The sequence below is a fragment of the Melopsittacus undulatus genome, chromosome 3, assembly GCF_012275295.1.
Source record: "Melopsittacus undulatus isolate bMelUnd1 chromosome 3, bMelUnd1.mat.Z, whole genome shotgun sequence".
Taxonomy (NCBI): domain Eukaryota; kingdom Metazoa; phylum Chordata; class Aves; order Psittaciformes; family Psittaculidae; genus Melopsittacus; species Melopsittacus undulatus.
In genome coordinates, this window is record NC_047529.1 from 5,274,254 (window position 1) to 5,298,780 (window position 24,527).

Here is a 24,527-nt window from a genome sequence, read left to right on the forward strand (position 1 = left end):
GCAGATCTGAAAACAGACTCAGAATCTCCTCCTGCCATCCAATCCATCCTGGTTTCAGCTTCAATGTATTCTTTTGTAAAAAAAATGTATTAAACTTACAGCCTAGGCCTAAATTCATTACCTTCCATGGGACACGACTCTACTTTGCTAATAGGAAATACAGCTGAGGGCTGTTTTCCTCTTTCCTAGAAGGAGATACTGCTGTGTCATAGCGATACATGTAACAGCTTTGTGGCAATTATTATGGAAGGGAATCCAGAGAAAGCCTATGCTGTGTCTCATGATTCCAAAAGATACCGTGAAAGGAGGTTGTAGTGAGGTGGGGGTCGGTCTCTTCTCCCAAGTAACAAGTGACAGGAAGAAAAAACCCAGCCTCAAGCTGCGCCACGGGAGGTTTAGACTGGAGATTAGGAACAATTCCTTCCCCAAAGGCACAGATGATCTGGAGGTCCCTTGCAACCCAAACTATTCTATGGTTACGCTGGTATATACAAAGGCACAGCTTTGAAGTCAGTGGACCTTTGGCAGCCTATACCAGCTGTGACTGAACAAACGTGGTAGGCTTTCACAGTTAACTTCAACATTGTTCAATGTGTTGTAAGTTTTATGGACTGATTGTAACAACCTGCAAAAATGTATTATGCCATAAACTGAACAGTGAAGCAAGAGCAGGTTATACTACATGAAAAAGATGAATTAACACTTTCCAGGGAATGCACTTTTTCTCCTATGATTTTAAATGTGCAAGTATTGCACTAATTTAGTTTTCTCTGTTAACAGTTTTATTAACCTAGAGGTTAGTTAAGCAGGAAGTATTGTGCACCACAAGGGCCAGTGGTTATCGAGGAGTCCCATGGAATGGAGAGGCAGCAGGGAAGGACCTTGCCAGCCAGGGCCCATCCCTCCACCCCCAGTAGAAAAGCAAGGCAAGCCTAGTGGGTAGTCCAGCCCAGGGTATCAGGCCACCTCCATGGTGCTGGGACAGGATGTCAGCCTGTGGGCAGAGGTCTGGATCAAGACCAGTGAAGGGAAATAGTGTCAGACACAGCCCCAGGATGGTGAGGCCATGGGAATGGGGACATTATATCATCCTGGCTGAGGCCAGGCTGGGATGTCAGGCCATGAGGTGGGCCTGGGGCAGTGAACACATGGCCAGGCTGGAGACTGGCATCCTGCAGCATCACTGGGGCAGGGACTGATAGCCCCAGGCTGAGATTAAATGGGGTCCTGGGCAATGGGTGAGGGCACTCCCAGAGAAGAACTGATCAGGCACAGCTATGTAGCTTATTAGTGCCCTCAGGCCTGTGTCAGGGTGAGGGGGAGGAAAGTTTCTGAGTAAAAGGTAAGTATTTCTATCCAGATCAGTTTCAGCTTCAGATTCTGCATATGAAATGCACCCGTGGAAAGCACACACACAAAGCTGATGCAACAATAATGAATTAATCGCACTATGACATGAAAAGAGTCATGGTGAAGGTCTCAGGTGCCAGTGGGTGAGGAATTCTGTTTGGCAACATCTTTTGTCCAAGCCATCAGGGGTTCATTCTTCCTCATATAGGGTGCCGTACAGAGAAACATGAACTGTTTCCTGCAGCACAGAGATCATCCATAGGTGCCAGCTGTGTGTCAGGTCAGTCTATCCAGGGTAAAACGTGAGCGTAGCAGTGACTGGGTCATTTAATATACACAAAGACACTACTTGTGCTGTAATTTCAAACATTGTGCATTCATCTTTATTCTCCCAGGATTTTACAAACGTTTATGATGATGATATGAAGGGAAAAGAAATGATTTTGCCAGGAAATGGACTTTTGTACAAGATTCCCCCTCCCCTTCCAATCCTTTCCCGTGCAGCAGCTGCTGTTGCCAGGCTGTCTTTGTTGCTATGGTGGTGTTTTGTGTGCCAGAATTCTATATTCACTCTTGAGGAGTCACCTGATTGAGTGGCTGTGCCACATAAGTTATCAGCCTCGCTCATAAAGGGTATATCTGACTGCTGTTGTTATGTATGTGTGACATCTAGTACATGCATCAAATGAAATATAAACATAACCCAGTGGCCACTGGCTGTGAGTTTATGGAATTATTCGTTTAACAGGTGAGTTAGTAAATGAATGCTTTATAACAAATCATGATCTCTTTTGGGGCTACTGCATTTTGCAGGTTTCATTTCTTAACGGAACAGCCACACAAGGCAGTTCCACTGCACCTTGTGGCAATTGTCTTGTTGGGAAGGTTTGAGTTCTGCTGCTCTCAGAAGGAGCTTTTAGCAGAAAGATAGGGTCATATGTTCTATATTTCTTTTCTGGAGAGTGGTTTCGTAGAGCTTAATGATCCTGTTCCCAATGATAATTAAAGTATAATTTGGCCCAATTTAAAATGCAGTTAGGATGATATGCTTTTGGTGGAGCTGAGTTTATCTTTAATCCCAAATCCTGCAAAGGCTGCCACTTACATTTAACTCTTAGTATGTTGCATTGTTGCACTGAAGCATTTTCAAGACTGAGGCCACTGCTTCTTTTCAAAATGCAGACTTATACCAATAAACTGAGGATAGCAAATTACGGTGAGATATATTTCATACATATTTCTCTGCAATCAGATTTCAAAGAGTACATTTTATTTTAATGCATTTCTCACATCAGCTCATAATACACTTCCAGTATAGCTCTTGCTGTGTCTTCATTTGACCTGACTTTGGTCAACACCATCCCTTATTTAAATCACTTATTGCTCCTTTCTCCTATTTGTCTACATACATTTCCATTTGTGTATATAAACCAGATTGTGTATTCAGCTGATTCCCCCAGGAATGAAATATTGGTACCTAGGCATGTTATGTAAGGAATAATGCTTTACAGGGATATTGCCTTCAAGTAACTTGTATTGTTTACATCTAATGATAAGGTACTTGTATTCCTTCTGGGTGTAGTGATCCTGCTGAGTGCAGCTGGTTCCCATGTCACTGAACTCATGCTATGTGGAAGAGAACACTTGAATTTAGCCATGCACTGAATGTGTTTGCAACATGTACTGTGTACCAAGAAATGTATTCTTAGCTGGAGCAGATGCTAATTAAGCAATAGCAGTAACACATGAGTTAGCTTTCCACAGTGAAACTGAAATTCCCACTAACTTCACTGAGCCCAGGATTTCAGCAAAGGCTGAATCAGAAGCACTTTCCAGAGCTGTTGTTTAAAAGGCACAGTCAAAATACCATTTCCTGTTGTGCTACTCCTTCCTTTTGATGCAAAATCCATTAGAGATCTGCCACAGAAAAGGCATGTTTCTCTGTAGCCAAATACCATCAGATTAAGATACTTAAGTCTGAAAAGCCACAAAATTGCTCCAAACAGTACTTTGTATCTCAAATAACAGAGATCAGTGTCAGAGCCTACACTGATCTATAGGATCACCTCTCCCATGTTCAGACTAACAAATTGCCAGGAGTATATGAGGTATCATCACAAATTGCAATTGATTTCCCTAACCAAGGTTGTAAGGAAGACTTGGCCAGGTGAAAATGTGTTAGAGTCCTGTTGAGAAACGCCACAGAGGTACCATCATCCATGGTCATTTTACATCTTCTGAACAGCTGCTTTCAGTAGCCTGCAGTGAATACATGTGCTTAAGGGACTGAAGACAATTGTAGTGTTAGTGTTCTTTGCTCTTATTTTCTGGGGGATTTTACTATTATTATTAAATTTTTATTCTTTTGAATGCTATATGCTGGGATGCAAAGACAGCTGTGCAAATGATACTGAAAATCTCCCTTACTCCATCATAGAGCAATCCTGTACTTAGGTCAGTGCAGTCAAACCCAGACTTCATTATTGTTTAAGCCATGGAAATAAAAGCACAGCACTGAGAGCGTAGACTTTCCCCTGGCTGATGTGACACCCACGTTTGCATGAAAGGTTGATAAGCATAAAGAATAGATTAAATGGATTAACTGGCCTTGGAAAGTACATGCTGTCTGCATGAACTGTCAGAAAGGAGCACATTCAACCCCCACTAAAGGCAATGAAAAGTTTCTTGCTGAAGGGGAAGATGTTGGAAGTGGCCCAGAGAAGAGCTTTAACAAGTCTGTAACTAACAGTAAGAGCAAACTGGGAGCCCAATATGCCAGTTGTGTAGGTTTTTAATTAAAAAGCCCAAACTTCTCCCCACTCAGTTTGCCTATATTTTGTGAAATACCATTCATCTGAAACAAAACCAATTTCTCTTCAAAGACCTACTTGCTACCGTGTTTGCTTTGCTGATAGTAGAAGTGTGCCCATCTCTCCCTAAATCATAAGGGTCAGTTGGAAACCTCCACAGAGAAATCAGAAATCTCATGTGCAGCATCATCTGATGCTTTATCTCTGCTATGATCGCACAGGGTCTGTAGCAGAGAGGAGATCGTTTGTGGAGCACATGTAACTTTGTTCTTCAAAAACCCTCCTGTAAACCCCTTGGATTTAGGATTTTGCTGGATGAGAGGACATTTTGCCATCTTTATACTTTGGGAATTAAGGTCATGTGTCTTTATTCTGAGGAAGTCTGTCTTATGAGAGCAAAAAGCTTTGGTAAAGCAATTTCTGAGTATTTAAAGTGTGAAGCCTTGACAGGATTTGTATGTGCCACTGTCTTAATATAAAGAGCCTTTCCTCCTTTGGCATCCCATCCATCATTCTGCAGGCTTGGCATTGCCCTTTTGCTCTGCTTTTGCTGTAACTATTCCCTGAAATTGCACTCAGCATCCCATGCACTCACCTCTTCTGAGGCCTGACGCTGGTGAGAAGTACAGGACAAGCCCCATAGACACTCACCGTTGCTCCCTTCTCAGGCATCAACGCAGGTCCACGCGTGACTCTCCCTCGGTGCATTTCCAAGCACATCCTTGTTGTCCTCCTCGCTTCGGGACCACTGAGAGGGCTTGTCGTGACCGTATTCCGAGGCAGACAAACTGCGGGGCTCTGGTGGCCCCGGGGGAACCGAGACCCTTGGGGGGTTCACAGCAGCCCCTCACTGCGAGAGGAGCCCGAGGCCCCGCGGCGAGTGCCTCTCTGTCCGCAGCCGGCAGGTGGCGCTGCAGTGCCGCCGGCGCGGCGCGCTGACCTCGGCGCGGGGGAACCTCGGGGGCCGAGCCTGGCGGGCGGGGAGGAAGGAGGGGCTGGAGCGCAGCGGAGCGGGCAGCGCCGGTCGCTCGGTGCCCGTGCGTGCGTGAGTGTGTGTGAGAGAGAGGGAGCGGGCGTGTGCGTGCGTGGCGAGCCGGCCGTATATAGAGGATGTGCCGCTGCATGGCTCACCCCGGCCGCTGCCGTGCCAGGTCCTTCCGCGGGCGCTACTGAAGCCTCTCACGGGCAGCGCCTCGCTGCCCTATCCAGGCGCGCCGAGAGCGGCTGCCGGCCTCGCTTCCCGGTGCGGTTTCCGGCGCCCCGGCGTCCCTCCTGAGGCGGCCGCCTCCCGTGGCTTCTCCGCTCCGGGGGGGAGAGCGTCAATGCGGTGCAAATGGCCGGGGCACAGCCAGGGGTGCACGCTCTCCAGCTCAAGCCCGTCTGCGTCTCCGACACCCTCAAGAAGGGCATCAAATTCGTCAAGTGGGACGATGTGAGTAGCTCCTCCCGCTTCGCCTCGGAGTGCCCCACACGGGGCAGGGACACAGCGGGGTTATGCAACGCGCACGGCGCATCGATCGGGCAGGAGGGCTCCCGGGGCAGCGGCCAGCCCGGCCGTGCCCGGAGCGCCGGAGTCCAGCCCACGGGGCGGCCGGTGCGGGAGGCAGGTGCGGGTGGAGGGGAGCTGAGCGGCGCCGGAGTTGGCGGCCGGCCGGTCGCGGTCGATGTCCCCTCCCGGGCTGGAGTCTGGGTTGTTGTTAAGCCGCCGGGCGTCCGCAGCGCAAACTTTCTCTGAAGGTTCCCTGGGCTCACTTCGTTTGGCCGGTGCGAGCTGTGTTGAGCTGGCTCCTTTCGCGAGTGTCTTACTCTCCTGCCTCCCTTGTTTTGTTGTGCACGTTGCCATCTCTGTCGTCGTAGCGTAGTTGTTTCAACCTGTTCCCTATCTGTGGTGTTGTATCTCCCGTTTCCTCCTCTCAGCCTCTCTTCTTCCTTCTGGCTCCTGCCCTTCTCACCTTCTCTATCAGTGTGGTGGGGTTGTCAAGCCCTGTATGTATTCGTACAGGGCTTGCTAGTTGGGTACCCTCACTCATTTTCTTTCCTCTGGAGAAGATGTTCTTCTCTCGGCTTGTTAGGTCATGCGACTTGCCTCAAAATCACATCTGCTGTCCTTTTACCACTTGCTGCTTCCCAACCTCTTATGCTTGTATTGCCTCGTATAGGAGAGAAATGTGGTTTTCACTTTACCTTTGGTAGCACAGCTGTTCAGCAGCTGGGATTGGTTTCTTCACTTCCAAGCTCTGTCCGGGACTGTTTCAGAGAAAGGTAGCTTTTCTCTGTGTAGCTTTCCTTTCCTCAGAGCCCACAAGTAAGCCTGCTGTGCTGCTGAGAAGGAAAACAGGATGAGTTCTCTGCTAGCCTTATTCCTATAACACAACATTGGGTGTTTGTTTCTCAGTTGTGCCCCAAAGAGTCTCCCTGCGAACAGTGAGTGGAGACAGAGGGGCACAGAGAGGCTCGAGCAGTGCTAGAGGAGTGCTTGGGAAAGAAGACAGTTTGAATGCCAGGAGAATTGTTGAGGATAACTTGTTTTGAGAGCCTTAACACAGCTCAAGTTTTGCTGCAAATTTGGCTGTGCTAAAGACGTCCCCAGCAGCAACTGGAGGGACCGCAGTGAGAGGGAGAAGGAGCAGTTTATGTGTCTTAACAACTGCTCTTGTCTTGTTACGTATCGCTGCTTTGCCATTGCTTTCAGCCTGTCCAGCAGCCAAATGTATGAGCCTGACCTCTATAAACCTGTGGTAAACACTCTCAAGGAGAGAAAGAACACCAGAAAACCAAACAGCTTATGGTGTGAATTTACAGTTACAGTAATAAGCTAATATAGTTTTAATATGCTCAACACCCTGACCTTGTCAGCAGTAGTAAACATTGGCTTCGTGTTTGGGAGCTAAGCTTCAATGATCTGCCTGGGAAAATGTTTTCCTTCAGTTGCTATTTTCCTTAGTATAGGAAAAGGCAGGATAACATCAGCCTTGGCATTCCACTTATTGTTTGATTTTTGGGAAGTTACCAAGAAATTTCAACAGGTATATGCAGAGGTCAAGTTAACAGTGATTTAAGTCCCCACACTGCAAGTCTAAGCAATAGGCAATGGTTTATGTTAATAGTTTAAGTGCTATTTCTCCGGCAGCATATTGTATACATAGGATTTAAGGGAGGTGTTCTCCATGCACGGTGGATGTTCAGTGCCTAACCTGTCTGCTATAGGCTAATTAGAAAAAAGCTTTTCAGTTATAAACCTGAAGGCTGCAGTAATAAAAGGTGGAACATCTAGTATATACAGAATAAACCTGCCAAAAAAGAGCCTTTCAGGTTGGTGTTACTGGGTGATACATAAATATCACCTGGGATCTGTGACTGAGATGAGGAGAGACCTGTTGTGTTTAGTGAGTGCTTTCAGCAGCGACCTTGTGAAAGCTGGTGTGTGTTTAGTTTAGCCACACTGTGTGATGAAGAATACCAGCATTAACTCACTGTTCACCATGCACTGTGTGTATATGTGTGCGTTTTCCATCCCCGGCCCTATCTTGTCGCTTCTCAGCAGTGGAAGCCCCATGAAGTCATGAAAAACAAATCTCCCTTGGTACTCTGGCTGTAAGGTCTTCAGACAGATTTGTATTTGGTGACTTTGTAAAGTGTTTGCCATTGATAGCCAATAACTGCTTCAGAGTCTTTGTTTTCTATCAAATGAATCTTCTTGAAGGGGTTTTAAAACAATGATGATTATTAATGTGAACCTCTGTGGTCTCTCATGTAAACAGGCATGCACAAACTCTGTAGTGAAACAATAGGCTGTAATGAGTAATAGTAAATTACCAAATGTAACAGTAAAATAGAATTGACCGTAATGAGTACTTTGGTTGTGCTGTGCTAACAGGGCTGTTCAGGAAAGTGAGGCTCATACTGATGTTTGTTACACAACATTTCCTATTTACTGTTTCCAAGTGAGGATGGAGATTCAGTTCTGCATTGCCGCTGCACTAGGGCAGCACTGGTTCCTGTCTGAGGCATACATCGGTACCCTGCCCTGCTGCTTTGTTTTGCTGTTTAAAGATTGCTCCATTGACTTTGCTTTGCATTTCAGAAAGCCAAAGCTTGTTTCTTGTGAAGTCCTATGACTTGTACCAAGCTTCAGCCCAAAGCAAAATTCTTTCAGCTGAGTTATAAACCACTGAAGAGCAGTGTTGGAGGTTTTTTAATGGGAATGCTGGAAGGATTTAAACCAGAGCGTCAGAGGCGTGTAAGGAATTTCATGGTGTATCGAGTAGCAGTTGTTAAAGACTATTTGCCAGCTTCTAGAAGGATGCTGCAGCATGATGTGCAGAACAATCTGACAAAGGCTGTAACTGATACAGGCTTTAAATCCAGTCCACCTGTGGACTTCCCATCATGAGCCTTCTAGTAGCTGTGCCTTGTTAGGAAATGTAAGGCTGCTTTATTAGGTGTGGTACTGATGCTGTTAGATGGACCTTCTCTCTGAGGAGCAGCAGTGAAGTCTGCTACGTGTTACATGTGAACTTCATCCGGTGATGATGAGCCAGTCTGAATGAGAAACACTTTGCCTGAGCTTTGCTAAGAGGAGAGGAAGAGCTTACATCAACCCCTCAGGATCACATAGAGGCAGATGGAAGGCAAGCAGCTCAGAAGGCTTGAGATTTCTTTTCCTCTACAGACCATCTTCCATTCCTAAATTGTAAAAGCATTAGGATTAATTAAAAATATCCAGCTTCTGTGCATGGGGTTGGGCGTAATACCACTTGCACCAGCCAATGCCTACTACAGGCTATTCACGAACTGGGTTTTGGATCAGGTTATAAAGCACCGAATCAAGGAGCTGATTTCTGTCCTGTCACTCTCCTTTTCCTCACACTGGTTTTGGCTTATTCTATAACAGTATTACAGGTCAGAAATAAAATTTTAGAATTAACTCTTGCTCTTGATACATAGATTGGATTCACAAGACACTGACCAAAAATAGCTGATGTTTGTATAGGTGAAAGCTAAAGGTGACTGGTTGCTTAGGTGGGGTTTTTGTATGCATGTGTGTGTCTGGTTAAAGATGCTATTTGGCTGTGCACTTGCTGCTTAAAGTCATATTTCTTCATGCTGTCTTCAGCTGAGCCTTTATAACCACTTCTACCTTACTACTGGGAGGAGATGCTGAGTCTCTTAAGTACTGGTCTGGTCTTTGAACAGATGCACTTATTCCTCGAGAGAAGCTATAGCTGTGAGAGAGAGGGAGGGCTTAAAGAACTGACTTGATCCACTGTGCTGCAGTGAAACCCAGGCTCCAAGAGCTCTTCCTGATGAGAGTTTCAAACCAGTTTAATAAATAAATAAAAAGGATGCTATTAGGTCCACGGGTGAAGCTCTCTTCTAGGGGGCTAAACTTAATGGAGCAGAATGTGTTGCTAGCTGGGAAGGTTAATGAAACCTGAACATAAAGGGTGACTTCTCTGAGGACTGAGCTGATGTCTGAAGGGGCTGCAACCTTCACTGCCTTTTTCCCTTTATTTTTCTCTGGCCTGCAGTGGGAACAAAATAGACATAACTGAGTGAGCAAATAGCTCAACAGCCAGAGCACAGCTGAACTCATGTTTTCTAAGAGCAGCAGTTGGCACACTGCAGCAAGTTAATGTGATGGTGTATATTCAAAAATAGATTTGTTTTCAGTTCTTGCTTAAAGGCTTTCTTATCTTCCCTAGTGATAATGTGTACTTTGCATAAAGAATTTAACTGGTCTCTCTGTGCCTTAAACTGTTTACTTTTTTACTTGCAAGTTAACTATATCAGCAAGGTAATAAAACTCTGCCTAAATTGAGGGACATTATTCCAATTTTATAGCTATATTTCTCTTTCTAAATATTTAGTTAGTGAAACGGCCCTTCTGATAAGCAGCATTATTTAGTGGCTACAGCACCTCACCAGGTACTGCAGAGAGCAGCAAACATGAACCTCCGTCCTTTAAGTTCTATTTTAATGCCTTTCTCTTTGAGCCCTCCTTAGTCCTTATTGCACTCACCAGCTGAGCTTAGCTATGTGAAGTTTTGGGGCTTTATTTGTTTAGGATCTTTTAGAGAAGATTATCAAGAGTATGAACTACATCCCCTTTAACCTTACAAGTAAATATAACATCAGAGCATCATTATTATGGATCAGTTGAGATCAAAGAAAGGAAAAACCTGGAAATCTTCTGAATTGATTTGAAGATGTTGATGCTCAAGTAACATGGGGTTTTTTTCCTGCCTTATTTTGTTTTTAAACCCTGCCCAAGCCTGTCACTGGAGCACATTACTGAGGCCATGACAAATGGAAGCCCATTGTTCTGTATGCATAAAACTAAAACAATAAACTGAAGAGAGTTGATTTTTTTCTGAATGCTTTCAGTCTGGAGGGAAGAAGTTAATCCAAGATTCTGGAGGTTTTGTTGCTTTTTCTTTATTGCTAATCTTTATGTAGTAAACAAATATCAGTATTTTATCTAAGTGGTGGTTTTGGTCTTTCCTAACATAAGAGGGTAATCAGATTGAGTTTTAAATGTCTCAGCAGTTAACATTTAGTGAAGGGGAAAGCCTGAACTTGGTTAACTCCATTGGAAAGCTCTTGCTAACTTTAGCTAGGGGGAAAGAGCTTTGTATCCCCTGCAGAATGGTGAGCTGCCTGCCTCAAGGTCTGCTGAAGACTTCACATGTTGAAGTCACAGATAACATCTGTGTTATTGTAGTCTGAGCCTTTGGAGCACTGCGAGATAGTGGGGAAACTGAAACCAGAAAACAACTCTGTAAGTGAGGAATTCTTTGTAAAAGGGAAGCTAATAACAGCACATTTAACTTGTGCACTGTATGCTTGCTTCACTTTAATATCGGAATGCTCAAGACCTAATAACAAAGGCTGTAGTGAAATGCAGTTAACTAATCATTATGAAGTCTTTTATCTGTTATAAACTAAATGGTTCATAAGCACTTTTAAACTTATTGTCACAAGGACCCATCAGACAGAACGTGTTCCCAGTTGTGCTCTTGTAGGTCCAAAAAAAGAGACCAACGTAAAAAGCTCCTAATTTTTAATCTGTGATTAGATACCTTGGACCTAATTTTCAGGCTGCTTAGCACCATACAGTCAGCTGTTCAGGATGCCTCCCCAGTGGCTTCAGATGAATTTGGGCTCAGCGTCTCTGAAAATGAGAAAATGAAATGTGGAAATACAATTGCAGTATTCCCTCAAAATTAGAATGCAGAATTTATGCCCATGAACAGTCTGGTTCAAATCATTTGCTCAGCATCATGCAAGAATTCTTTGGCAAAACTAAAGTCATCCTGGTTGGCATTTGGCTACTTTTGCTCTAACATTCCCCTTTTATTCCTTCTTTCTTGACAGCGTACTTTGCAACAAATAAGGATTCATGCCGACAAATCAGGTGTTCATGTGATGAGGCTGCAGCTATCCCAAAGATATGGACATCCTGAGAAATGAGACAATGTAGTCTGTTGCTAAGAAGCAAGTCTGCTCAGGGTGGCTCTTTTCAACTTGCGGGAAGTTGGTCTTCAGTTAGAAGAATGATGACTTGTGTCCTGTGGGGCCATCACCAGGGTTTCTCCAGGGTTTAACCACTCTAATAGTGAAGAGTATTTTCATGCATGTTCCTGTTGAACAAGTGATTTTTCATTTTATGTGGTTTGTAAACTCAATTCCAGTTTTGTTGGATTTGTCCTGCTTCCAGCCTCCAGCACTCATTTCACCTTCTCCAACATTTCCCTCTTGCAGTCTCTTCTTTTACATGGCAGATCTGGCTTTCTACCCTTGGTAAAAGGGGACATCTTTATCCTTCTGGCCCATTTCAGGGGTCCATTGCAAACACAGGGCACAGGTACTGTGTCTGTGTTGCCCACAGTTTAGCTGTCAGCCTAAAGAAATTCATAGTGCTAATTGTCTGGCTAATCCTGCTTAGTTCCAGTCTGAGTAAATCCTGTGTATTATGGAATTTAATAGCTGATATATCTGATGATCACATGTAAACTGTAGTTATCCCTTCTGCTTTGCTCCTTCTCCATTCCTCCAAGCTCATCATTCCCCTGGCTTGTGGGGTGGCAAGAAAACTCTTTGCAGGGACTCTCCCCAGCCTTACACCTTTGCTCAACTAGAGTTCAAGCCCTCTTTGGCAGGGTACATATAGGTTTTTATCCCCTCCCACCCCCCTCAGTGAAGGCTTCTGGATGCACAGCCTGGTCATGGAGCTGCTCTGAGGATTAGGAAGCATGAGCAAAGAGTCAGGAAGGAGCTAAGCCAAAGTTTCCACCCTCTTCGCTGTTTGGTTTTGTATGACATTATGTATTGATCAGTAGTATTCAAATGGAGGTGGCCCTTTTTGCTGGCTGATGTTAGATGCAGTCTAGGGGGGACCTGTGCTGAAAACCAGACCTTGAAATGGTTACTCAGCAAGCACTTAAATATGGATTTGTCCTTTGGTCTTCTGAGCCTGGTTGGTAAGGATCCCAAAGTTCCCTGTGGCACTTTGTGGGCATAAGTTTGGAGCTTTTTTGTTTAAGAGTGAAAGTAATGTTGCTAATGCAGGGTCTGAGGTTGCAGAGTCAATTGGGAGGCACCTTAATGGGATAAATATAGAACAACCACATTACTCATTTGAGGCTGTGAAATTGGAGGAAAGTAGAAAATTGGTCCTAAATCAACAAATAAAAAGATGGGGGATTTAAAAGGTGAAATTAAAAGCCCTTTAGAAAGTGATTCACTGATGTACAGACTGGTGTGACATGCAGCAGTCTGGGACTGCCAGGTTAGGGGCAGTCTAAGCCTTTCTGTGCAAGGAGTTTGCAATAGCAATGTGTGGGAAACCAAGCCACTGCTTGGCACAGTGCCTGTTCAAAGCCTGATAACCCACAGTCATTTGCACCATTGACTGTGACACTGCCTTAGATGTTGAAGGCTCTTTCCCATCATCCTCCACTTTTTTGAGGCTGATTATAGTCATCATTTTACAACCCACATCTACAGAAGTATTGCTTTGATAGCTGTATGTCATCAGCACAGGTAAATCCAAACTGCTTTTGGGTTGAAGCAATGGATTTGAAATGATTAACCTACAACATTGATTAATCCTCGACATAATCACTTCATGCCTCTGTTTGCCATCACTTCTCTTTCTTTTCCCCATGAAGTTGTGTATATCTCATCCAAAGGCTGTTGTCTTTTCCTCATTTTACATATTTACACACAGGCTGCATGGCACATGATGATACAAGCTAAAAAAAGGAGAGTTAGATTAGCAGAAACTTTTCTTTCCTCTTTTTGAATGGCAGAGGTGTAAGAAGACTTCTGCAGGAGCTTGTGGATATAGGCAGTCAGTCAACATCTGTACATGGCTTGCCCTACTTTAAAGTTAAATTTGCCTGTTACACTCAAATAGTGCCCAGCTCTCAGGTGTACAAGATGCTAGAAACTATGGGGAAACAGAAGAAAAATAGATGGTACAAATTCTGTATGTGTGCTCTTCTTAGGGGAAGTGCTGCAACACTTTTCTTGTCATGAGGAAAACCAGGGTCAGTGGTACTTTGTGAACGAGTTCCAGCCCCAGCTGGGACATTCCCATTGCATTGCCTGGCATGGGTTCAGCCGTGTTTGTTCCCAGCCTTGGAAAGCTCACGTGGCATCTGTTTAGGTGTTAGTGAACCTGTGGCACAGTTAACCCATAGCCCCAGTCTTCCAGCTATAAAGAGAACTTCTATACTCATTTAAAGGTTCAATCCTGTATTTCTGCTTAGTGTAGAGCTTGCTCTTCTATTTATGTTTCTCTTGTGCTGACATAAAAATATGCTTCATTCTTGACTCCATTTTATTCATCCACTCATTCCCCTGTGGTGGGTGCTGGGCCTGTCACTTGGCTTCTGGACACCTCGGTACTGTGTTCAGCTCTGGGGCCCCCAACACAACAGAGAAGTGGACCTGCTCGAGTGGGTCCAGAGGAGGCCACAAGGATGCTGTGAGGGCTGGAGCAGCTCTGCTCTGGAGCCAGGCTGAGAGAGCTGGGCTGGTTCAGCCTGGAGAAGAAAAGGCTCCTAAAGGGGCTACAAGAAACCTGGAGAGGGGCTTTGGCCAAGGGGCTGTAGGCACAGGACAAGGAGAATGGCTTTAACCTGACAGAGTGGAGATTGAGATGAGTTCTGAGGCAGAAGCTCTTCCCTTTGAGGGTGCTGAGGCACTGGCACAGGGTGCCCAGAGAAGCTGTGGCTGCCCCATCCCTGGAAGTGTTCAAAGCCAAGTTTGATGGGGCTTGGAGCAAGCTGCTCCAGTGGAAGGTGTCCTTGCCTGTGGCAGGGGTTGGAACTGAGTGAGCTTTCAGGTCCCTTCCAACCCAAACTGTTCTAGGATTCTGTGATTCAACTTCCCTGTTTCATGAATGGCTATTAAAATAAAGGACTGTACTGGTGGTATTATATAGACAAGTGTTTCCTTCTTGCCTCAGAAATGGCACTTGCTTAAGCTAGTTTTTATTTATTAATGATAATATCACTTCCATCAACCTTATTTGCACTTTAAAAGCCCCCACACTTAAGTATGTTTGCTTTAGATTTGAACCTGTTGAACTCATTTTTTCCTTGAAGTAGTATAGACTGACCTCACATATTGCTTTCTTGGAAATAGGTGAATGCCAAAGCTCTGAAATACCTCTAACACTTCAACAGGATTATACAATTAGACATCACTTTTGAAGGGGAATTGTGCATTTAGCCTGTGTTCCTGTGGAGATAAGGCTTAGGCAATGTTTCTGCCTCCCTGTCTTCTTTGTGTGCTCCCTCCATAACTTTTAAATTGAGTTTGGCCAACAGGTAGAGCTCTCAAGACAATTGTGTTTTTACAGATGTCATGAAAAATAGTAGAGAGAGGATAAATCCTATTAGGACTGGGCTGCACTGATGTCAGCTACTTTTAGGCACCTGGGGATCCCAAAAGGTGAGACATAAAATTGAACACCCTCTACAGAATAGGCTTTGGGCAGAGTTTGTAACTCCCCAGTCAGGTACCTGCTGTCAGTCAGAAGACATGAATATGTAGGTAACCAGGCTGCCTTACTTACTGTACTTATAAATGAGCCTGGTTTTAAATGACCTGAGCTATAGATGTTACCAGAGTCTACAGGCTTTCAACTGATTTGGAAATGGGATGGCATATATATATACTCCCAGTACTAAAAGACTAAAGTCTTAATGCAGTGGATGCTATTCCAGGTTTTCTAGTAAAATTCAGTCTTTGTAGGTTAAAGTAAAGCTTAGAGGCATTTAGCTCTTCCCTATATGTGAAGGCTAATTTGGATCAAGGTGGGGATCAAATGGACTTCTGATAAGTGTAGCACTTTACTATGTGGGCTGTAGTTTGACCATGTGTTGTGTCTGTTTTATTTCATCTTCTCCCAGCTTTTCTGGAGTAACTCCATTTGTTGACAAGTCTGCAGTTATTTAGTGCTGTCTTCTCAGTAATAGAAATACTTTATGTCAGAAAAATGGAGATTAGGCAGGTGATATTAAATTCTTTTAGTGTCATCTTGCCAGTGATAACTTCAGGGTAATTTCTGGATGTTACAGTTCATTAATATGGGTGGCAAAGCAGCTAATGCATAATTATTTGTTCTCTGTGCTGATATGGATGTTTTGCTTGTCCTTTTCTTCCAGGACTCCACTGTTGTGACTCCAATTATCCTCAGAACAGATCCACAGGGATTTTTCTTTTACTGGACAGATCAAAATAAGGTAAGAGAAAAGCTTTCTGCTCTAAAATGGTTCTTTGTTTTCTGTGTTGTGATGGGCAGGAACCAGGAGGCTTGGCATGCCAGTCCTGACACAGCAGACAAGCATTACATCAGTACACATTCCTCTGCTCTTCTGGTGAGCAACAGCAAATGCAATAGGCCTGTGGCTCATCCCTGACGCATAAAACATGGAGAGATGGATGGAAGACTTGGCATTTTCCAGCCGTGTTAATGATCTGATGGCCAGTGAGTTTATAATTGTCCTAGTTTACAGGCAATGATCCATTTGGGATGCTCTTGTGGTTCATAGTTGGCTTGTGGTTTCTCTGTGTTGCCTTTTGTGTACTGAGGATTTTGGCTGATTTCATGGCAGACCCAGAATTCCAGAGGTCAGAGCTCCCTTTGAATTCCTCTTCCTGAGCTGCTGCATGCTCCCTGGCCATGCCTGGTGGGACATGTCACTGGGTTTTTACTAATCCTTACTGGACACTTACTCCCCTCTAAAAACATTCCAGTATGCTTAGATCAGTGTTATGACTGGGGAGCTGTCAGGAAAGCTCATGGCCTGATTCATTGCTGTGTTACTCCAGTTTCACATCCGTGTCACCCCCTGAAATCAGCACTGTCATGGTCTCCACTCCATGTTGCAACTGTGAAGCTGCACTGGGGTGAAAGAGTATTGGTACCCTGAGCAACTGGGTGCAGTTTGTTGTATAGATCGTATCAGACATGTAATATAAAATAATCTATTTGCAATTGTTAAAGCAAATCACTGTATCAAAAGTAGGAACTGAATGAATTCCTCCTGGTATTTTGCAGATGGATTTTCAAGTATTTCAGAAGCGCGTGTGCCCTGTTGAAAACAGTGTTAGAACTTGGTTGTGCTTGAACTTTGGCCTTGTGATGGAGTATATGCTGAAATGACTGAATAGGTACTTTAAATATGCTGGCTGTGGAAATCTGGTTTATGAGTTGTGTAGCTGTTTTGCAGGAGTTGATTTTATGTCTAGGTATCAGTGCAAAAATGGCTTGAGGAGATAGCAACCCTTAAATGTGCAGGCTGAACAGGCAATATGCTTTTACATTAGCTCCTATTTATTTTCCTATGTTTGCTTTTTCGAGGATATGGAGCACAGTTTTGAGTCAGTGTATCTGGAAATCCTATCATGGAGTTACAGTAATAATCTTGTCTTTGCTTGTGCTTGTGCAAGGCTGTGGTGTGTGACAGTGGGTTCATCCATTGGCAGTCCAGAGCTGTTAAATGGGAAGCTAAGTGAGGAAGTTGGAAGGCTGTAACTGGAATAGCTATGCCAGAACATGGTACAGTCATCCCCTTTGTTCCTTCCCTTCCATAAACTAATTGTATAAGCCGAAAAATACCAGCAAACCTTGTAATAATAAATGGAAACCCACAGTTGATTGGAGAGTTTATTTCACTTTGAATATATTTGGCACTAAGACCTCCTTCAGTTTCCTACTGTTGTCTGTAAAAACAATGTCTTGAAGCAGTTCTGTGAAGGATAGCTATTTATAGAATTGTTCTCATATTCAGGAAAAAAAATGGATTTCTAATGCTCAGAGCATTTTTTAAAAGGTTGGATATTTGTACAAGAGACATAAGTGTCAGTTTGATTTTTCAGCTTGCAAATCAAGCCTCTGGAAAGGGCAACAAAAGGGTTTTTTTTCTGGTTAATAATTCATGACAAGCAGGTGAAGCCTGTTTCTAACCCCCACCGGAGCAGTGTCTATTTAAAGAAAGTAAATAGTTTTCTATTAGGGTGCTGATACCGCAAGGACTGGGAAGAAAATGCCACTTTCTGCTTTCGCAGACAATGGTTGGGTTCATGTTTATTGTGAAACAACAAATAGATTTTAAAAAGGAGGTTACATATGAAATTCTCTTCATTTCCTTCTGTTTGTGTAAAGAGCTGTGATGACAGTGGAACTGCTTGAAGAAGTAATTCAGGATGATACAACCTCTATGTATTCACTTTCTCTTTTATTTTTTTCTCCTAGCTATTTCTTTTAAGCAATTGCTTTTGTCATAACCAGGGCCTGTTATTTTCAGCATCTGGAAAGGCAGAACTTGCTAAGCAAACTGATAAACTAAGAAGCATCCTGGTCAGTCCCGTTTCCTGGGAGCTGACTTGTAGCAGATGTGAGGATGAGGCATCAGTAGCATCTTTCCATCTTTCTAACCATTGGACTGTCCTGTTTGCCAGACACTGTGCAAAGCAGTAAATTACTGCCTGGGTAATGGTATGGCTTTTACATTAGGAATCTAGCTCTGTTGGTTGCTGTTGCTTTAGCAGTGAAGTTATACAAAAATGACATGAATCACTGAGGGGAAAATTACACCCCTCCACCCCCCTACCCCCCCCCCCCCCCCCCCCCCCATTCTATATTTTATTTAGCTTAGGGAACTGGTGGTTGTGGCTCTGCAGCTTTCTCTAACTTGTTGGCTGGTTGAACTGCTTCTTGCAGTGTTCTTTTGTTTTCTTCCTTTTCTGTTTCTTCTCTCTTGCAGAGAAAAGGAAGTAATATATAATGTCTGCTTTCTAGCAGTGTTATCTGGCCAGTTGTTTGGGTTGTTCTTTGTGTAGTCTGAGCTCCAAGTTCCTGGTAATGTTCAGTGCAGCCCTCCATCAGTGTCACTGACCCCATCTTGTAGTTCTCCAGGAACCAGCAATCCTTGCAGGGTTTGCATCCCATTTGGTGTATCTGGATAATGCTGGAGCTGAACAGATCAAATGCTGGAGTTGATGGGTCAAAGAGTCTGCCAATCAAGTTATTTTTACCAAGATGTTATATTTATGTGCCCAGTGTGGGCTCTTGACTTGCTGTCCCCTGTAGCTTTCTGTTAAATAAGTTTGAATGACATTATCAGCAGAGCAAACGGCAGCCTAGGATGAGAATGCACACAGGTTCTTCTGAGCAAGTCTTTCTCTTTGGCTGTGTTCACTTCACAGCCTAGTATGGTCATAGCTGCAGTGAAGGTCTGCTGAGCAAGTTCATTTAAACTCCAATCTTACAATGCAGTAAGAATAAGTGGTATCCCATGTTTCAACGTGCTTACTGTGTGTTTTGCTTATTTGAGTATATTTTACTGTCACCAGTAAAGATAATCCTCCAAAATAAAACACTTTGCTCTTTTCTGGTAACCAAAAGGATATGAAAAACTTGTTTTAAACAGATGGCAGGACAGCATCTGATTTTCATTGTAGTTTTCAGGGTGAAATCCTTTTGTTGCTGAAGGTTCTGGAATATTTGCTTAGTCTGTATGCAGAGTGTGGCTGATTTCATAATATTACTTGAATGATTCTCAATGTGGGTTCTAAAAAGGAAAAATAATTAATGTGACAAGCTGGTGTATGTTACATATCTGACTGTTTCTGTAATGTTTCTCAGCTATAGCAAAACCAGACAATATTCACTGTCACGTTTTTATGACCTGACTACAACAGATCTCAATTGCTTGCTACTGCTTCTTTTCAAATGCAATGTCATTTCTTCCCCTTGTTCTTATTCTGGTCATGAGCATTGGAGAAAGAGAAATCAAAATATGACCAGGTGAAGAGAAAGTCAACTTTAAGAAAAAGAAGAGATAATCAAAAGCATTTCTTGGGAGATGAGAAGAGGCTGGAAGCATTTGGTGTATTTACCCTAGCTAGCAAAGCCAAGCCAGGGACAGACTGTGAGTTCTGCCTATGAATAAATACATCAACGGATGCATAGGCAGAGTAGGAGAGGAAATGTGTATTGTCAGACAGTTTGCACATTATTATTCTTGCATCCTTTAGCTGGAAGTTGTGTTACACAGTGAAATGGATGTTAGAAGACAGCTGTTGACTCAGTGCCATTCTGACATTGATGAAGAGAAGTAAAAGAAGGAAAGCAACTAATTGCTTTGATGGTGCAGCCATTTAGGTTTTTAGAAGTCTGAGGGTGGTACAATATGCTGTCCTTTGCATCTCAGTAGCACCTACTGATACATTCCTCTTTATTTTTAAAGCTTGACATGGCAGCATGCTGAAAACATGGGATGCAGACCCAATCTCACCCCCAACATTATGAAAAGAGATCACCTAACAGTCAGTGTGTTGAAACTAACCATGTGTCCTGTCCTAGGGAGTCAACTGGGATTTCTAATGCCTTGTGCAGAAATGTTGTTGCAAACAGATGATGACCCAAAGGAAGTTTGTGTTGAGAAACTACTGCAAGTGTCGAAGTGGTACTTATTCCATGGGAGGGGGTGTGTGGCTGAAGCTTCCATCCTCTGCCATTTGCAATTAGAGCAGTAGCACAGCCCAAATGAATAGTTCAGCCAGAAGCACTCCCTGCTTCAGAGGCCAGCTTGCACAAGTCATACCTCAAGCTTTTAAGTGTATTTGAGAGAAGGTGCAATGATGAGACCACAGCAGCACTGAAGTACCTATGAACAGCTGTTTCCCCCAGCTCTGGCTTCCTCAGACTGACATGCTGAGGATATCTAAAGGCAGAGAGTCTGGATCTGAAGATCTTTTTGATAGTGGGAGTAGTTTGTCCTCTTATGGGGCTAGGCCTGTTTTTATGTGTGAACATCACTGACAGAACTGGTACAAATATGGTGTAGCTCAGACACAGAACTTGAGCTTGCTACAAGAGCCTGTAGCAGTAATACTGTACCTTGAGCTGGAGCTTTCCTGTTTCAAAAGACTGCATCAAGTAGTTCCTAATGATAACAGAGGAGTGGATTTGTCTGACCTGGAAGGTTCTTTCCCTTCCTGTGTCCTGAGGTGATCATGAGTTTCTTTGGGCCTCAAAACCCAACACAGGCCACAGAGTGACTGCATGAAGTGGAGCCCGAGGGCTGTAGATATTTCTGTAGGATTAGGCTTAGCTTCAGCATGTTTGTAAGTTCTATGGCAACCCCATTGCCCTCATCCAAATAAAAGATGATGTGGCATTTTTCCAGCTGCTGGGGATTTTGGCTGCGTTTTTTCAGAGCATTCTTTTGTGTCTGTTTTGAATCAGGGCTTTAAAAATATTGGGTCAATATTTGTACTGCCCTATGGGTCAAAGATCTTTTCATTACATCTGTATAGGTTTCGCAGTACATTTGACAAGCACGCAGTAAAGGCTGAAGTTAATATATCAGTATTGAAAATACACCTAATCATTTAATGAGGAGAACGGAATGTTTAATAGCACAGAATTTAAGAAGACCTGCTTCAAACCTCATCTATTTGGCTTAATTCATTTAAGAGCAGGGTTACTCAGTGATGTATCTCACTGCTGAAAGCATCCAAGAAATACATCATTAAACATGTATTTACACTTCTTTTTGGCATGTAAAAGGAAAAAAACCCATCCAGGTAAATAACTAAACCCTTTGAAAAACTGAGATCATAAGTATCATTAACTGAATGAGAGAAGATGGTGCCTGTCTCTGCATATAAGAGATTATTTTAACATATGCAATGATGAATCTACTTTTCCTCATTCTCCTAGCATGTCCAGCATTTCAACAATCAGCGTCACTCATAGTTAATTCTATTTGATAGTGAATATTTGATACATGTTCTTCTATCTTATGAGTTTGCCATCCTAACGGCTTTGCCTTTGCTTTAGCTGCAAAGCATGGGAGTCAGAATGACTTGGGTCCATATACCACACTGGCATTCTGCCAGGCACTGCACAAGACTTTTATATTTAGGTCTTCATGTAGTGGGGGGCTCTTTTGTTCATTAGTAGCAAATACTGTTTTAGATGACTTGTGTCCTCAGTGCTCTAGTGCTTGTGGCACTTCTTCAGGGACTTCTGTAAAGTTATGTATACATTACATATGCATATTCTCTAATGTCAAACAGGCATAAACAGAAATAATACTAAAGCTAGGAGATTTTCTTGTCAGAAGGGCCCTTTTGGTATCAGATCATAATCCTTTTCTACTGAAGTGGAAGTTCAGTTCATTCTAAGAATGGCATTGGTCAAGACTTGCTCCTTTAAGTGGCACTATTCCTTTACCCATTTACTGAATGTGTGAACTGTGTGTGAAGCTGTGGGTAATTGCCTCCAATTTTTGAGGGTAGGGGCCCTTGCTGTATTTCATTTGGATATTTATGGGGTGAGGAGTTTCAGGCTCTTGAAAAGGGAGAAGGTCCTGTGGAGGTGATGCATTCATGCTGGAAATTGCATGCCAGTGACTTTCATTGAAAACCAACATTTCTTTGCTGGTTTTTACCATAGAGTTTGCTGTGTTTTGAAGTGAGAAATCAGAATCAGACTGGTTTGGGTTGGAAGGGACCTTAAAGCTCATCCAGTTCCAGCCCCTGCCATGGTCAGAGACACCTTCCACTAGAGCAGCTTGCTCCAAGCCTCTGTGTCCAACCTGGCCTTGAACACTGCCAGGGATGGGGCAGCCACAGCTTCTCTGGGCAACCTGTGCCAGCGCCTCAGCATCCTCACAGGGAAGAGCTTCTGCCTAAGAGCTCAGCTCAATCTCCCCTCTTTGAGCTTAAATTTCTAGCTCAACAGTGTGGTAGGGGAGTCAGCCTGGCAACAGTTAATGGTCACCTGAAAGTTGCATCTCATGTTTTTTCACAAGAATCGGGATGTGAACAGAATACAAGAAGACAGGGAAAGTAGTAGGGGATTGCCAGAGATAGTAAAAATGGGAGGAAATATTTCATGGAGGTCAACTTCCCATCAGACTGCTGATTTAATTTTTAAAAGGAAATCTCTCTGCTTTCAAAACATGGAAATTGTTCAAGGCCCATTAGGGAAGTGGTACTACATCAAACACAGAAGATCTCTAATAAGCATTTCCCACTACTAAATATCTCCCTTATTGTTGTGAGGAAGGCAGGAATAGAAAATGAGGTTTGAGTTCAATCTACAATGCAGGTCCAGTTTCTGCAATGAGGAAGCCAAACAACTTCAAACAGGGAGGATGATTCTGGAGTCAGCCAGATTTAGGCACTGTTAAATTCTCAGGTACTGAGAACAGGCCTAACATAGTTTGTGGTGTGCAGGAATATTATCCTTGCTGTTTGATTGAATGTGGGTTGTGACTTTCCCATAAAGATGAGGTTTTAGGTTGTCTTTTGTTTAGATGGGCTGAGGCTTGGTAAGCTTTGGCTGTAAGTAGCTATTAATGGTATATGTTACCAAAAAACTGAAACTTGATACTTTGTACAAGGGAATTTTATGCTCTGGCTGCTGGAAATTGTTTTGTTGTCACAATTTTCAGCTTAAATGTCTTGGTGAAGAAAACTTGTAGCCAAGTCACCCCTTGGCACTAAAATGACTTCTTTAGTGGGTGTCTGTCAAGCCTTCAAATGCTTCAAATGAATTTTCTTGTAGTTTGCTCATCAGGTCATACTGTCATTTAATGCAGAAGTAGATACTTGGCCTTAACTAACAGCAATGGAAACAGCTGGAGTTGAGAGGCCTGGCTACTTGCCTCTTGGTCATCATTTGCTGTGCCTCAGCAATGGGCTGCTACCTCCCTGTGCCTGTTTCCCCTTCTAGCCTGACTGTCTAATCGAGAAGCCCTCTGTGAGTAGGGCTGCAGCAGGGACAGCCTGATAAACACCCAGTACAGCCTGGTTCCATCCTGCTGCAGCTCCTGTGCTCTGGTGTTGGAGATGTTCATGTCTTCTAGCTGAGAAGGGCTTGTGGTCAGTGGTGCATTACAAGCTTCAGTTTCTTTCATCCTCCTTAATTAAACAAGTCTCTTGTGTTCATGCCTCCAGCTTGTACATAGATCTGGCTGATGATGCAGCATCTGCTTTGCTGACTGACCTATTATTAGCACAGTTCAGAAACTGGCTTCTAGGACATGAGCTTTCCTGATCGTTGGGAGGATAACTGATCTCTTGGTGTGCCTGTCATTGCCTCCTCTGCTGAAGCTCTGCCAGTTCAGATACTTCTATTTAATGCTTCATATCCTGGCTGTTTCTTCTCCCCACTGTGCTTCCAGGTTTGTGTTTTAACCTTTAAGAGATAGTGTACTGAAAATAATGATCTTTAATGCAGTCTCCATGTGATCTTCCTGTGCAAGCACATGCACTGCAGCAGTAATCAGTGTTATGTGATAAATGTGCTTTATAAGTTTTGGTTCCTTTCTTTTTTTTCCCTTCTTACTTAGGAAGCTGGAAGAAAATTCTTCAAATACAACTGTCTGGTAATGAATGTCAGTACTTGCCATACTTGCTTTAAGGCTTTGTACCATTCAAAACATGGACTTGATCCTGCTTCCCTCTCCTTTGCTTTTATGCCTACCCTTGCTATTTTACAGTAGCTCTGCACACTTGCAGCTGGCATCACACAGAGCAGAAATAATAAAGCCTTTGGCCTTTACATACAGTGTTAACAATGTACTCCATTATACAACATGGATCTGGGGCTCATGTATAAGGAGAGATGTTCTGTAGGACCCCTAGAGAATCATCTTTAATGACACCTTTTCTTATATATGCCAGTACTGGGAAGACACAAGCAACCTCACATTACAAATCATGAGATTTAGGTTCACTCTATGTGTCTCTTGCTGTTATTTTTGAGCATTTCTAACTGCACAGATACTGTTTACATCACCAGTCTCCTCCAAATAGTCTGCTGGGTTG

At 43.4% G+C, this 24,527-nt stretch overlaps 1 protein-coding gene across 1 annotated transcript in view; it reads left to right on the forward strand.

The window, feature by feature from the left end:
• The first annotated feature begins 5,408 nt into the window (after positions 1-5,408).
• The window catches only part of LOC117435910 (1-phosphatidylinositol 4,5-bisphosphate phosphodiesterase beta-1-like), a 160,624-nt gene continuing 141,505 nt past the window's right edge, over positions 5,409-24,527 (forward strand). Inside the window, exons 1-2 of the mRNA XM_034060374.1 lie at positions 5,409-5,592; positions 15,842-15,919. Of these exons, the coding sequence (XP_033916265.1) occupies positions 5,494-5,592; positions 15,842-15,919 (177 nt within the window). The 5' untranslated portion in view covers positions 5,409-5,493. The remainder of the gene's footprint in view (positions 5,593-15,841; positions 15,920-24,527) is intronic.